At 38.6% G+C, this 14,089-nt stretch overlaps 1 protein-coding gene across 4 annotated transcripts in view; it reads right to left on the bottom strand.

The window, feature by feature from the left end:
* Positions 1-7,356: 7,356 nt before the first annotated feature.
* The window catches only part of DOCK11 (dedicator of cytokinesis 11), a 215,719-nt gene continuing 208,986 nt past the window's right edge, over positions 7,357-14,089 (bottom strand). For 3 of the 4 annotated variants that reach the window (XM_070784593.1, XM_070784590.1, XM_070784591.1), the window contains one exon: positions 7,357-11,266. In XM_070784593.1, the coding sequence (XP_070640694.1) occupies positions 11,144-11,266 (123 nt within the window). In that variant the 3' untranslated portion in view covers positions 7,357-11,143. Of the gene's footprint in view, positions 11,267-11,419; positions 11,438-14,089 lie in introns of all 4 variants that reach the window. The other variant, XM_070784592.1, reaches the window with a different exon arrangement.

Raw genomic sequence — 14,089 nt, 5'->3', positions numbered from 1 at the left:
AATCTTGACTATGGCAAGGAAGAATTATGAAATAATTCAGTGCATGAGCACTATAGGACCTGGTCAGCTTTGCACTGAACAGAACTCCACATCTACATTAGCTCTGCTTTTGCTTCTCAGTATCAAACATCCAGATATAACAGTGCTAGGCACTATTACTTACATCTCTCAAACAGATGCAGAATCCAGAAGACCCAGTCCAGTTAATGACAGAAAAAGGCCACCCTTGGAATAACTATGCTAAGTCACTTCAGTCGTGTCTGACTCTGTGTGACCCCATAACGGCAGCCACCAGGCTCCTCCATCCCTGGGATTCTTCAGGCAAGAACACTGGAGTGGGTTGCCATTTCCTTCTCCAATGCATGAAAGTGAAAAGTGAAAGCGAAGTCGCTCAGTCGTTGGAATAACTACTGGATTCTAATTATAATGTTACCTGTATATCCCAGGTGGCTCAGTAGGTAAAGAATCTATCTGCAATGCAGGAGACGCGAGAGTCTTGGGTTGGATCCCTGGGTTGGGAAGATTCCCTGGAGGAAGGAATGGCAATCCACTCCAGTATTCTTGCCTGGAGAATCCCATGGACACAGGAGCCTAGCAGGCTACAGTTCATGCAGTCACAAAGTTGGACACCACTGAAGTGACTTCAGTGAGTGGTTGCTGCACACCACCGGAGCGGCCAAGAGGAGATACCCTATGTCCAAGGTCAGGAGCGGCAGCCGAGAGGAGATACCCCACATCCAAGGTAAGGTGCAGTGGCTGCACTTTGCTGGAGCAGCCGTGAAGAGATACCCCACGACCAAGGTAAGAGAAACCCAAGTAAGACAGTAGGCGCTGAGAGAGGGCATCAGAGAGCAGACAGACTGAAACCAGAATCACAGAAAACTAGCCAATCTGATCACATGGACCACGGCCTTGTCTAACTCAATGAAACTAAGCCATGATGTGTGGGGCCATCCAAGATGAATGGGTCATGGTGGAGAGGTGTGACAGAATGTGGTCCCCTGGAGAAGGGAATGGCAAACCACTTCAGTATTCTTACCTTGAGAACCCCATGAACAGTATGAAAAGGCAAAAAGAAAGAGGAACTCCCCAGGTAAGTAGGTGCCCAATATGCTACTGGAGATCAGTGGAGAAATAATTCCAGAAAGAATGAAAGGATGGAGCCAAAGCAAAAATAACACCCCAGTTCTGGATGTGACTGGTGATAGAAGCAAGGTCCAATGCTGTAAAGAGCAATATTGCACAGGAACCTGGAATGTTAGGCCCATGAATCAAGGCAAATTGAAAGTGGTCAAACAGGAGATAGAAAGAGTGAATGTCAACATTCTAGGAATCAGCGAACTAAAATGGACTGGAATGGGTGAATTTAACTCATATGACCACTATATCTACTACTGTGGGCAGGAATCCCTTAGAAGAAATGGAGTAGCCATCCTAGTCAACAAGAGAGTCTGAAATGCAGTACTTGGATCCAATATTAAAAATGACAGAATGATCTCTGTTCGTTTCTAAGACAAACCATTCAATATCACGGTGATCCAAGTCTACGCCCCAACAAGTAACACTGAAGAAGCTGAATTTGAACGGTTCAATGAAGACCTACAAGACTTTTTAGAACTAACACCCCCAAAAGATGTCATTTTCATGATAGGGGATTGGAATTCAAAAGTAGGAAGTCAAGAAATACTAGGAGTAACAGGCAAATTTGGCCTTGGAGTATAGAATGAAGCAGGGCAAAGGCTAATAGTTGTGCCAGGAGACGCACTGGTCTTAGCAAACATCCTCTTCCAACAACACAAAAGAAGACTACACAAGGACATCACCAGATGGCCAACACCGAAATCAGATTGATTTTATTCTTTGTAGTCAAAGATGGAGAAGCTCTATACAGTCAGCAAAAACAAGACCGAATGCTAACTGTTGCTCAGATCATGAACTCCTTATTGCCAAATACAGACTGAAATTGAAGAAAGTGGAGAACACCACTAGACCATTCAGGTATGACCTAAATCAAATCCCTTATGATTATACAGTGGAAGTGAGAAATAGATTTAAAAGACTAGATCTGATAGACAGAGTGCCTGATGAACTATGGACAGAGGTTCGTGACACTGTACAGGAGACAGGGATCAAGACCATCCCCAAGAAAAAAAAAATGCAAAAAAGCAAAATGGCTGTCTGAGGAGGCCTTACAAATAGCTGTGCAAAGAAGAGAAGCAAAAACCAAAGAGAAAAGGAAAGATATACCCATTTGAATGCAGAATAGCAAGGAGAGATAAGAAAGCCTTCTTCAGCAATCAGTGCAAAGAAATAGAAGAAAACAATAGAATGGGAAAGACTAGAGATCTCTTCAAGAAAATAGAGATACCAAGGGAACATTTCATGCAAAGATGGCTCAATAAAGGACAGAAATGGTATGGACCTAATAGAAGCAGAAGATATTAAGAAGAGGTGGCAAGAATACACAGAAGAACTGCACAAAAAAGATCTTCACAACCCAGATAATCACAATGGTGTGATCACTCACCTAGAGCCAGACATCCTGGAATGTGGTGTCAAGTGGGCTTTAGGAAGCATCACTACAAACAAAGGTACTGGAGGTGATCAAAGTCCAGTTGAGCTATTTCAAATCCTAAAAGATGATGCTGTGAAAGTGGTGCACACAATATGCCAGCAAATTTGGAAAACTCAGCCGTGGCCACAGAACTGGAAAAGGTCAGTTTTCATTCCAATCCCGAACAAAGGCAATGCCAAAGAATGCTTAAACTACTGCACAATTGCACTCATCTCACACACTACTAAAGTAATGCTTAAAATTCTCCAAGCCAGGCTTATACAGTATGTCAACCATGAACTTCCAGATGTTCAAGCTGGTTTTAGAAAAGGCAGAAGAACCAGAGTTCAAATTGCCAACGTCCACTGGATCATCGAAAAAGCAAGAGAGTTCCAGAAAAACATCTATTTCTGCTTTATTGACTATGCCAAAGCCTTTGACTGTGTGGATCACAATAAACTGTGGAAAATTCTGAAAGAGATGGGAATACCAGACCACCTGACCTGCCTTTTGAGAAAACTGTATGCAGGTCAGGAAGCAAGTGAGAACTGAACGTGGAACAACAGACTGATTGGAAATAGGAAAAAGAGTAGTAAATGTGTTTTTATCTTAGGGGGGCTCCAAAATCACTGCAGATGGTGATTGCAGCCATGAATTTAAAAGACGCTTACTCCTTGGAAGGAAAGTTATGACCAACCTAGACACCATATTCAAAAGCAGACACATTACGTTGTCAGCAAAGTTCCATCTAGTCAAGGATATGGTTTTTCCAGTCATCATGTATGGATGTGAGAGTTGGACTATAAAGAAAGCTGAGCACTGAAGAATTGATGCTTTTGAACTGTGTTGTTGGAGAAAACTCTTGAGTCCCTTGGACTGCAAGGAGATCCAATCAGTCCATGCTAAAGGAGATCACGCCTGGGTGTTCATTGGAAGGAATGATGCTAAAGCTGAAACTCCAATACTTTGGCCACCTGACACAAAGAGCTGACTCATTTGAAAAGACCCTGATGCTGGGAAAGATTGAGGGCAGGAGGAGAAGTGGACAACAGAGGATGAGATGGTTGGATGGCATCACCGACTCAATGGACATTAGTTTGGGTAAACTCCAGGAGTTGGTGATGGACAGGGAGGCCTGGCATGCTACAGTTCATGGGGTTGCAAAGAGTTGGACACACTCAATATGACAGTTGACCAACTGAACTGAACTGAAGTGACTTAGCAAGACACCTGTATATCTACCCACTGAATACAGCCTTGATCGTCCATATAGCTGGCTTATAATGGTAGATAAAAGAATTCTGACAGGTCGTCAACAATTCCCAGATTGTAGCCCTCAACAGTTTATGATACCTTCCCTTTGTTTCCTATCAGAGGCACATACTCAGCATTCTGGGTGAGGAGGGCAGAGCCTGTAAGACTCTCAGCCCTAGATGATCTAGAGAATCAGTGATTATTACAAAATGCTGCAATACACAAAGAATACAAAATGCTGCAATATGCAAAGAACAATTATTTCTTGGTCAGAACTTGACTGAGGTTGGCTTCAAATTTTTTCTAACATTGGGACAAAGCAATTAGAGTGCAAATGTTCTGACAAAAAAATAAAAACATGCTTTACTGAGTTTGAGTCTAAGGCAAAAGATGAGGGGATCAGAAGAACAAGATAATATTACCGGCTTTTATATGCACTCTATTATTATCTTTCCTTTGCATAGCTCTTATAGTGATCGGTTCTAATGGTCAGCATTCATATAGTAGTTAAAATGAAGTTTTTAACTTCCTGTTAAAAACCTTGTCTAGGTTCCTTCCTTAACACACACGTGCTCGTTCCTACCCATCCTTCAAGGCTGTCCTCCTTCATGAAGCCTTTTGTTTTACATCTACAAAAGCTCTAACTATTCAAGCACTTGTCATGACCAGTGATTTGCTATTATCAGACCTTCTCATATCTCCTTTTGTGACTATGTCTTATCTGCCTCAACCATAATCACTTTGAGGGCTGGGATATTGTCCACATTGCCTTGCCCATACTAAAGTCTCTAGAAGCATCTGCTTACCTAATCTGGCTTTCTTTCCTTGAGACAGCTCAAGTTCTTATTCTTTGGCAGGTGCTTTTAGGTTTCAGGGAAACAGAGATGAAAAATCAGAAGATTCCCTGGTGGCTCAGGCAGTAAAAAAGCTGCCTGCAATTACAGGAGACCCAGGTTCAATCCCTGGGTTGGGAAGATCCGCTGGACAAGGAAATGGCAACCCACTCCAGGATTCTTGCCTAGAGAATTCCATGGACAGAGGAGCCTGGTGGACTACAGTCAATGAGGTTACAAAGAGTCAGACCTGACTGAGCGACGGACAATTTCACCCTTAAACGGCTTACCTTCTTAGTAAAAAAGTGGAAGAGAGGAAACTTTTTGGGTCTCTGTACAAAGCTGCAGCAGCAGACTGTAGGAAATAGTATATAAGAGCTGAAAACACATTGGACTCTGAATTAGGATGCTTTGATTTCATTTCTAATTTGATGTGTATCTTGAGTACATTTCTTAACCATTTGTCATCTATTTCCTTATATGTCATGGTGAAAGTGAAGTCGCTCAGTCGGGTCTGACTCTTCGCGACCCTGTGGACTGTAGCCTACATATGATTACTGGGGGAATTGATTGAATCAGAAAACAGATGCAAAGCATGTTGCAGGGAACTTCCTCAACCTGATAAAAAGCATCTATGAAAAACCCATGGTAAAACTACACCTAACATGAAAGTTTGAAAGCTTTCTCCCAAAGATGAGTAATAAGACAAGAATGTCTTGCTCTTACCACTGCCATTTAACATTCTACTGGAAGTCCTAGCCAAGTGCCAAGTGAGAACATGAAATGAAAAGAATCAAGATTGGAAAGGATGAAGTAAAATTCTCTATATTTCCAGATGACACGATATTATATAGAAAACACTAAAGAATCAGTTAAAAAAAACTATTAAAGCTATTAAATGCATTCAGCAAGCTTTCAGGACACAAGGCCAATATACAAAAGTCAGTTGTATTTCTATAAACTAGCAAAGAATAACTGGAAAATGAAATTTAAAAAACAACTCCCTTTATAATAGCATTAAAAAGAATAAAATACCAAGGAATAAATTTAAAAAAAGAAGTGCAAGACTTCTATACTCGAAACCACAAAATACTATTGAAAGGAATTAAAGAAAACCAAAGTAAACAGAAAAACATCTTATGCTCTTGAATTGAAACTTAATATTGTTAAGGTGGCAATACTCGTCAAATTAAATTATGGATTCACAGCAAACACTACCAAAATCCCAGCTACATTTTTTGCAAAAACTGACAATCTGAGTCTAAAAATTATATGGAAATGCAAGGGACCAGAATATCCAAAACAGTCTTGAAAACAGAACATAGCTGGAGGACTTGCACTTCCCAATTTTAAAACTTAATATAGAGATACAGTAACCAAGACAATGTAGTACTAGCATAAGGACAGACATATAGATCAATGGAATAGAAGCGAGAGCCCAGAATAAAACCATACATTTCCAGTCAACTGATTTTTGAAGACAGTGCTAAGACCATTCAATGGGGGAAAATAAATCTTTTCAACAAATAATACAAAGACAACTGGATATCCACATGCAAAACAATGAATTTGAACCCTTATCTCAAACCATAAACAAAATCCAGCTTGAAATGAATCAAAGACCTAAAAGTAGGAGTTAAAACTAAAACTCGGAGGTGCTGACAGTCCCCATGGCGGCTGTGCCGGAGCCCGGGGACCCTGGGAAGGGGAAGGCAGATTTAGAAGATTATGTGACATTGGAATAGGAGGATTTATCTTGGCGACTTTAGGATGCTGGTTCCATTGTAGGTATAATTATGCAAAGCTAAGAATCCAGAAAAGACTTGCAGAAAAGGAATTAAAAATAAGATTATATATGAAAGTGCCCATCTTGATCCTGAAAGAAAACAAATCAGTGGCAGCAGCAGCAATTGAGCATAGAAAAGAACTCACTTCAGTGTGAACAAAGCTGAGATGAGCTACAGAAAGCATTTTATGTACCATAAGAAGACTTGCAATTTGTAAATAAAGTACGGGTAAGTAGTAAAATAAAAAAAAATTTTTTTAAACTCAAAAAATATATAGGTGTAAATCTCCATGACCTTGGATTAGGCAACGCCTTCTTAGATACAACATCAAAGCACAAACGACAAGAAAACATAGAGAAATTGGACTTCATCAAAATTAAAACCTTTTGTCTCAACACCATTACAAAAGTAAAAAGTCAACATCAGAAATATATGGGAATCATATAGCTGATAAGAAACTTGCATCTAGAACATATAAAGAACTTTTGCAACTCAATGATCAACAGAGAAACCAGTGTTTAAAAATGGGTAAACCCTCTGAATAGACGTATTTCCAAAGAACGTATAAGAATGGTCAACAAACACATGAAACAATGCTCAACTTCATTAATTATTTGGGAAATGTAAATAAAAATCCCAGTGAGATGCCACTTCACACCTACTAGGAAGGTGTAATGAAAGAGGCAGATAATAACAAGTGTTGTTGAGAATATGGAGAAATTGAAATCCTTATTTAGTGCTGCTGGGACTGTAAAGTGGTGCAACTCCTGTAGGAAAGAGTCTGGCAGTTCTTCAAAAGTTTAAACATAGTTACCATATGACCCAGTAATTCAACTCCTAGGTATATGCCCAAGACAAATGAAAACATATCCATAGAAAAACTTGTAGGCAAATGTTCATAGCAACATTATCAACAATAGCCAAAAAGCAAAAATAAACCAAATGTTCATTAACTGATAAACAAACAAAATATGACATATTCATACAAAAGGAGTTATTATCCAGCCAAAAAAGGAGTGAAATTCTCATACAAGTTACAACATGGATGAACCTTGAAAATATCATGCTAAATGAAAGAAGCTAGTCACAGAAGGCCACACAGTATGTGATCCCATTTATAAGAAATGTCCAGGACACAAATCTATAGATACAGAAAAGTTGATTACTAGGGGCTGGGGACTGGTTGGTGGGCAATGGGAGTGACTGATAATGAGTATAGGGTTTCCTTTGGAAGTGATGAAAATATTCTAAAATTACTTGTGGTGATGGTCACACAACTGTGAATACACTAAAAACTACAGATTTTGTGTTTTAAATGGGTGAATTGCATGGTGTACAAATTACAGCTTAATAAAGAGGAAAAGAGAAGACAAGAAAGTATGTTGGAAAAAGTCTTAAGATGCCATACATAGAGGCACAGTCTTTGAAGAATTTAGTCGCCACGTCAATCTGGAGTTGGATAAACATACATATACACTTTTCTTAGAGGAACCATTATGTGGCTAGGGACTAGAAAGAAAGCATTGTCAGTGGAACAAGATGAACAAAGCACTCTTACTGGCCACTTCCCAGGACAGGGGAATAGTCCTGTGATACAAACCCATTCCCCACCCCTAATCGTCTTTTACTCTACTCCTCTCCCTGTGTTTCGATAGCTGAAGCATAGTGTACTGTTATTAGAAGACTGAAGGTAGCCCACCAGTTTGTGTATGAGAAGCCTGAAATATGTATCTCTTTATTAAGAGTTTCAAGAGTTAGGAAATTCCTAAGATTTCAATACATTGCTCAGGTTCTGCATTACAGATAAACTAGTATTTATAATCAAAGGCTTGGGTTTGTATTATGCTGACCTATTTAGTTTGTTAATTAACCAGTGAGTCATCTCTAGTTCTATGATATGTTGGTCACAGTTCCAAGTCTGTTGCTACCACTGCTGCTGTTTCATTTTTGAAAAGATACTGTATTTATATATGCAGTCAATTCATATAAATATGGTAACAATAACAATACCATCTATGGACATGATGCCATTGGTGCACTGGTTACTCAGAAAATCTGCATGGAATTGCTTACTTTCTCTATGGGTTAACATTCTTGTGATAAGCTAACACTACTATGCTGACTTTATTCACAGTTTACAAGCTGTTCAAAGACTATCAAAACAGTAGTTTCCAGGGAACCTGGAGTCAAGCTTAATTGCAAAAATAATCAGTATAGCAGAAATGTATTCTTGATGTGAATTCATCTGTAGAGGCCAAATCACTTCATGAAATCATTAAACTATATAAACAGTAATACCTAACATATGCAGTGTTTCAAGGCATACTTAGTGGCTTTCTCTAGTCTAACCCACCGTGTTCTCTCTATATACCTTTCTACCCTCAGTTTGGAAGCTGGTGAAAATAATTGTGTAAAATTTTGCCATGACCTGGAGAACTCATTGGCCACAGGACACAAAATTATCTTTACCTTTTCCTTTTTTCTCCTTAGTCATCAATAAGTCATGGCCAATCTTTCCACATAGTATCTCTTGCACTTGTCCTTTCTTCTCCATTCTTGTTTACATCTATGGGCTTATGGACTCATTAGATTACTGCAATAACTATCTAACTGGTTTCCATATGTCCATCTCTCTCAGACTCAAAGGCATCTGGCAGCAATATAAAGGATTACCTTCATAAAAATAATATTTAGTCAAGTAATCTCTCCATTCAAAAACCTTGACTGGTTTCCTCCTGTTCATTGAGTAAAGTCAAAATACTATTATCCTGGTATTCAAGGCTTTCCAATATCTAGGTCCAAATAGTCTTTCTAGATTTAGCATCTACTACTCCCTTGAACAAAACTGGTCCTTTCACCATTACCCTGAACTTTTACAAAATCTTTCTACACCTTTGCGCGTGATGGTCCTTCTGCCTAGAATAGCTTCTCATCTTTGAAAGCCTGTTCAAGGCTTTCCTTTCTCCATGAAGTCATCCCTGAACATTAACACTCACAGCAGCTTCTCATCCCTTGAATATGATATGAGTTATGGACAATGTCATTCATTTGGCAGTTCTCATAGACAACTTATCTTGTCTTATATTGTTAATTCTTGTATTATTTAATTTCGTGTCTATCTTGCCGCCTCAACTAGACTGCAACTTCCTTGAGGGCAGGGGTGATTTGTTACACTTTTTAAAGTGACCCACAGGGCACAGTATATACTGGGGGATAGGATAGAGACTGGTCATTGACAAAAGATTACTCAAGTTTCCCTAAGACATCTCATTCTCAGAAGGCAGCACTCTCTCTGGGTGACAGTTTTTTTTACATATATGTGCCACATATAATAGTTTTAAAGGTGAAACTAACTCTTCACGTGACTCCAAGATATTAAGGAATTACCGACTGCCTCTGGAATTTCTGAATCCCTTATTAAAATACAAAATTAATCTTTTATAAGTAATTTCATGCTCCCCTGAAAGCTTAAAAATAACATGTAAAGAAATATGCCCAAGCCAGGTGCATAATGATCTCTAAGATTTACTTGATCACAGAGTATTTAAAAAGCCAAAGCTCCATACAATACACTTATATTTCAGTGTCTGTTTTCTGGTGTGTTTTTTTTTTTTTTAATGTCTATAAGATAGGCTAAACTACATATGAAAAATAAATCTAGGACTTAATGTTTACATGAAAGGCAGCCAAAATTTTATGGATAGTTCAAGGTAAAAATGTCCTTCACATCTTGGTCTCTCCTGAATTATTTAGTTAATCTGAGGTTTCTTCATAGTTAGAGATGTAATCCTTAGCCAGCAGCTGCTAAATACGTGGTGGTTATGGATACTGACCCAAGAAATGCTGTGATCATCAAGTTCTATCAAAATCCTTATTAACCTTGTTAACTGAAGAAAGTCATCATTACAAAGTCCCTACCCTCAGACTCTGCTGCTAAACTTTGAAGTAACTGCAAATCTCAGAGATGTTTGTTTAGCTTTATGGAGAGTCTCAGCTGATGAAGCTTAGGCAACAAAGGCTGCTTGCTAGGCAAACACAGGCCACAATGGAATCCCTTGCCTCGTATGTTAGAGAGACCACTGACTGGAATACCTAGCATCATTGGATCAAAACTTGAAGGACTGGTAAGCCTGGTATTTCTATGTATATCCTTTCTTTGTGAAATTTTCCTTTTCACATAATGCTTCTATTTCCTTTAGCCCAGTCTAGACCACTGGAAGGCAAGGTTTCAAATTATCTCCTCAGTTGGAAGTATCCATGTTTTGTGAAAATTTTATCAATTTATTCTCCAAGGATTAGTATGATAATGAATTTAGCTTCCTATCAAGAAAAATGCTAAGTTCAAAGTATTATTTCCTTCACTTCTAATTACAAAGAAGTTTTACCTTTTATTGTGTTCCATTATACAATTTTACACAGTACCATTAATATTTTAAGCGACAATTAAGCAAATCGAATTAGTTTTTGAACTCTACTTCTCAGTATATAGATTTACCTAAAAAAGTACAAACTAAGCACAGTGGTGCAATTTTCCAGGCACTTTCAAGTTGCTTAAATATTTACAAATATGTAAGCACCCTGTATGAAAGCATGAAAGTTTTGGTGTCAGGAGGAAACACTCTGTGTATAACAAATCTTTAAATTTTTAACATTTGCACAGCTCCAAATATTCCTGAGAAAGTTCAGTCTTGTTGTCACTTGACATCTGCATGTCCTCATATTTCAGCAGTGTATCTTGGGGAACCATAACTTCGGTCACTCGATGTACCACTAATTGCACAAAATACATGTAATGTGTTGCTCATCCAGGGAGAATGCATTGGGTCTTCTTGTATTATCTAAAACGAAAGAAATGGCATGTTTATCACTAAGCAAAATAGCCATGGCCAAAAAAGGTATGTGTATACAAAATCATAGGCATATTCCAATTTATCACTGACACTTAGCTATTTAAAATGATATAAAGCAGAAAGAGCAAAGAAAAACATTACCGACTCAAATCTTCAAAGCTGTATTACAAAGGCAGCGTATCAAAAAAGCAGAAAAGATCTGGTTACTCATTAAGAAAAACGAAAGGTTGTAAAATGCAAAATTCAACAGCAACTGAGACGTAACACAGTCTTTAAAAATTTTTTTTAACAGATGGTCATAACAAGAGCCTAAACAATGAACTTCTTGATATGAGTTTATAGATCATCTTCTAAGAGTGGTTCTCAAGTTCACTGGGGGGCTTTTGAAATATCCTGATACCCATGCCCTTTCCCTGGAGATTTCATAAATAATTTTAAGTAAAGAGAAAATAAGTCAAATTTTCAAATGTATACCATAATTATGTAAACTAATTGATGCAAAACATTTTTCTTGGAAATGAAGAACTTCATAAATATATACATATAATCATATTCAGTTCAGTTCAGTCGCTCAGTAGTATCTGACTCTTTGCGACCCCATGAATCACAGCACACCAGGCATCCCTGTCCATCACCAACTCCCAGAGTTCACTCAAACTCATGTCCATCGAGTCGGTGATGCCATCCAGCCATCTCATCCTCTGTCATCCCCTTCTCCTCCTGCCCCCAATCCCTCCTAGCATCAGAGTTTTTTCCAATGAGTCAACTCTTCGCATGAGGTGGCCAAAGTACTGGAGTTTCAGCTTTAGCATCATTCCTTCAAAAGAATACCCAGGGCTGATCTCCTTTAGAATGGACTGGTTGGATCTCCTTGGAGTCCAAGGGACTTTCAAGAGTCTTCTCCAACACCACAGTTCAAAAGCATCAATTTTTCGGCGCTCAACCTCTCTTCACAGTCCAACGCTCACATCCATACATGACCACTGGTAAAACCATAGCCTTGACTAGACAGACCTTTGTTGGCAAAGTAATATCTCTGCTTTTCAATATACTATCTAGGTTGGTCATAACTTTCCTTCCAAGGAGTAAGTGTCTCTTAATTTAGTATAGATGTTTTAAAAATTATCCATTTTGTGTGATCAAAATCAACTGATATCTCATGCACAGACAAGATGGAAGAACAACATACACATCACATCCAACCTCTTTACTGTACAGTACCAACTTAGGTTTCAAGCTTTCAATACTAGGTTCTCAAGTTAGCTTTGAAACTTCAGTATTAAGCCTGCAAATTGGCTTCTGGTGGCAGAAATGGGTCATATCATTTGTGCTGCTGCAAATCATGTCTTATATAAAATCCGTAAAATAGAAAAATTTCCTCTTACAAGAGAAAGAACTTCATATTTTGGTATAGGGTAACAGATAACACTGAAAAGGGCCAAGGAATAGCCAGGCCATATCTTTTTGTCAAGTCATCATTTGTGGAGCTAAACAGATAACTCACATTTCAGTACACAGCTATATTTTATCTTCTTTTGTATTATATTTGCCTTTGGGAAATAATATATCTCAAAGTGTCTGACTAAAAAAAAAAAAAAAAAAGCTCTCTTTTATATGGAAATATTGGAAATACTGATTTACAAAAATTCACTAAAAAGTCAACATTTGCCCAAACCAAGGTGCATCTAAATAGGATACATCATGACAATACAGATTTCATAAATATAAACCAATAGAAAGTAAGACTTTTCTTGGTTACCTATCAATATAGAATATAGAAGAATTTAAACTACAGGAGAATATATAATATCAAGGGTCTAAAATTTGGTCTCTAGAACTGAACATAATAGCCATGGTTTATAGAAATTAAATGAGAAAGACAGGTGGAAAATATGACAGCAGATTCATAAAATCCAAATTTCAGGGTGTTAAAGAGACAAGGGACTTCCCTGGTGGTCCAGAGGATGGGACTCCACGCTCCCAGTGCAGGGGGCCTGGGTTCAGTCTCTGCTCGGGGAGCTGGATCCCACATGCCGCAGCTAAGACATGGTGCAGCCAAATAAATTTAAAAAAAAAAAAAGAGAGAGAGAGACAAGAGGCCCAAAATGGAGTCACTTGTGCTAAACCCACATCACCTGAGAATTACTATCAACCTAACTGCAGTTTCAGTCTTTTCCAGGCAGGTAATCTGAACTAGTCAAAAAAGTACATGCATTACTTTCAAGTTTGAAATTTCCTGGTCAGCACTAGTGAGGTACTTCACTGGACAGACCCTTGCTGTGCCCCAGAGGAAGGTGACCTTGCTTGAAACAATCAGGTCTCTTTTAGAATAACTTCCTTGACCAGACTCCTTCTACCTGTAAAAGGCTTCCATTTTCTACAGCTCTTCAGAGCTCCTTTCTCTCTGACAGATGGGATGCTGCCAGACTCATGAATCACTGAATAAAGCCAAAATCTTTTAAACTGACTTGGCTGACTCTGAATAAAAAGCAGAGACATTACTTTGCCAACAAAGGTCCATCTAGTCAAAGCTATGGTTTTTCCAGTAGTCATGTATGGATGTGAGAGTTGGACCATAAAGAAGGCTGAATGCCGAAGAATGAATTCTTTCAAACTGTGGTGTTGGAGAAGACTCTTGAGAGTCCCTTGGACTGCAAGCAGATCAAACCAATCATAAGGGAAATCACCCCTGAATATTCATTGGAAAGACTGATTCTGAAGCTGAAGTTCCAATACTTTGGCCACTTGATGTGAAGAGCTGAGTAACGGGAAAATACTGATGCTGGGAAAGATTGAAGGCAGGAGGAGAAA

The sequence above is a fragment of the Bos indicus genome, chromosome X, assembly GCF_029378745.1.
Source record: "Bos indicus isolate NIAB-ARS_2022 breed Sahiwal x Tharparkar chromosome X, NIAB-ARS_B.indTharparkar_mat_pri_1.0, whole genome shotgun sequence".
NCBI lineage: Eukaryota > Metazoa > Chordata > Mammalia > Artiodactyla > Bovidae > Bos > Bos indicus.
Note: the sequence above shows the minus strand (reverse complement) of the source record. Positions and strands in the feature narration are given on the sequence as shown.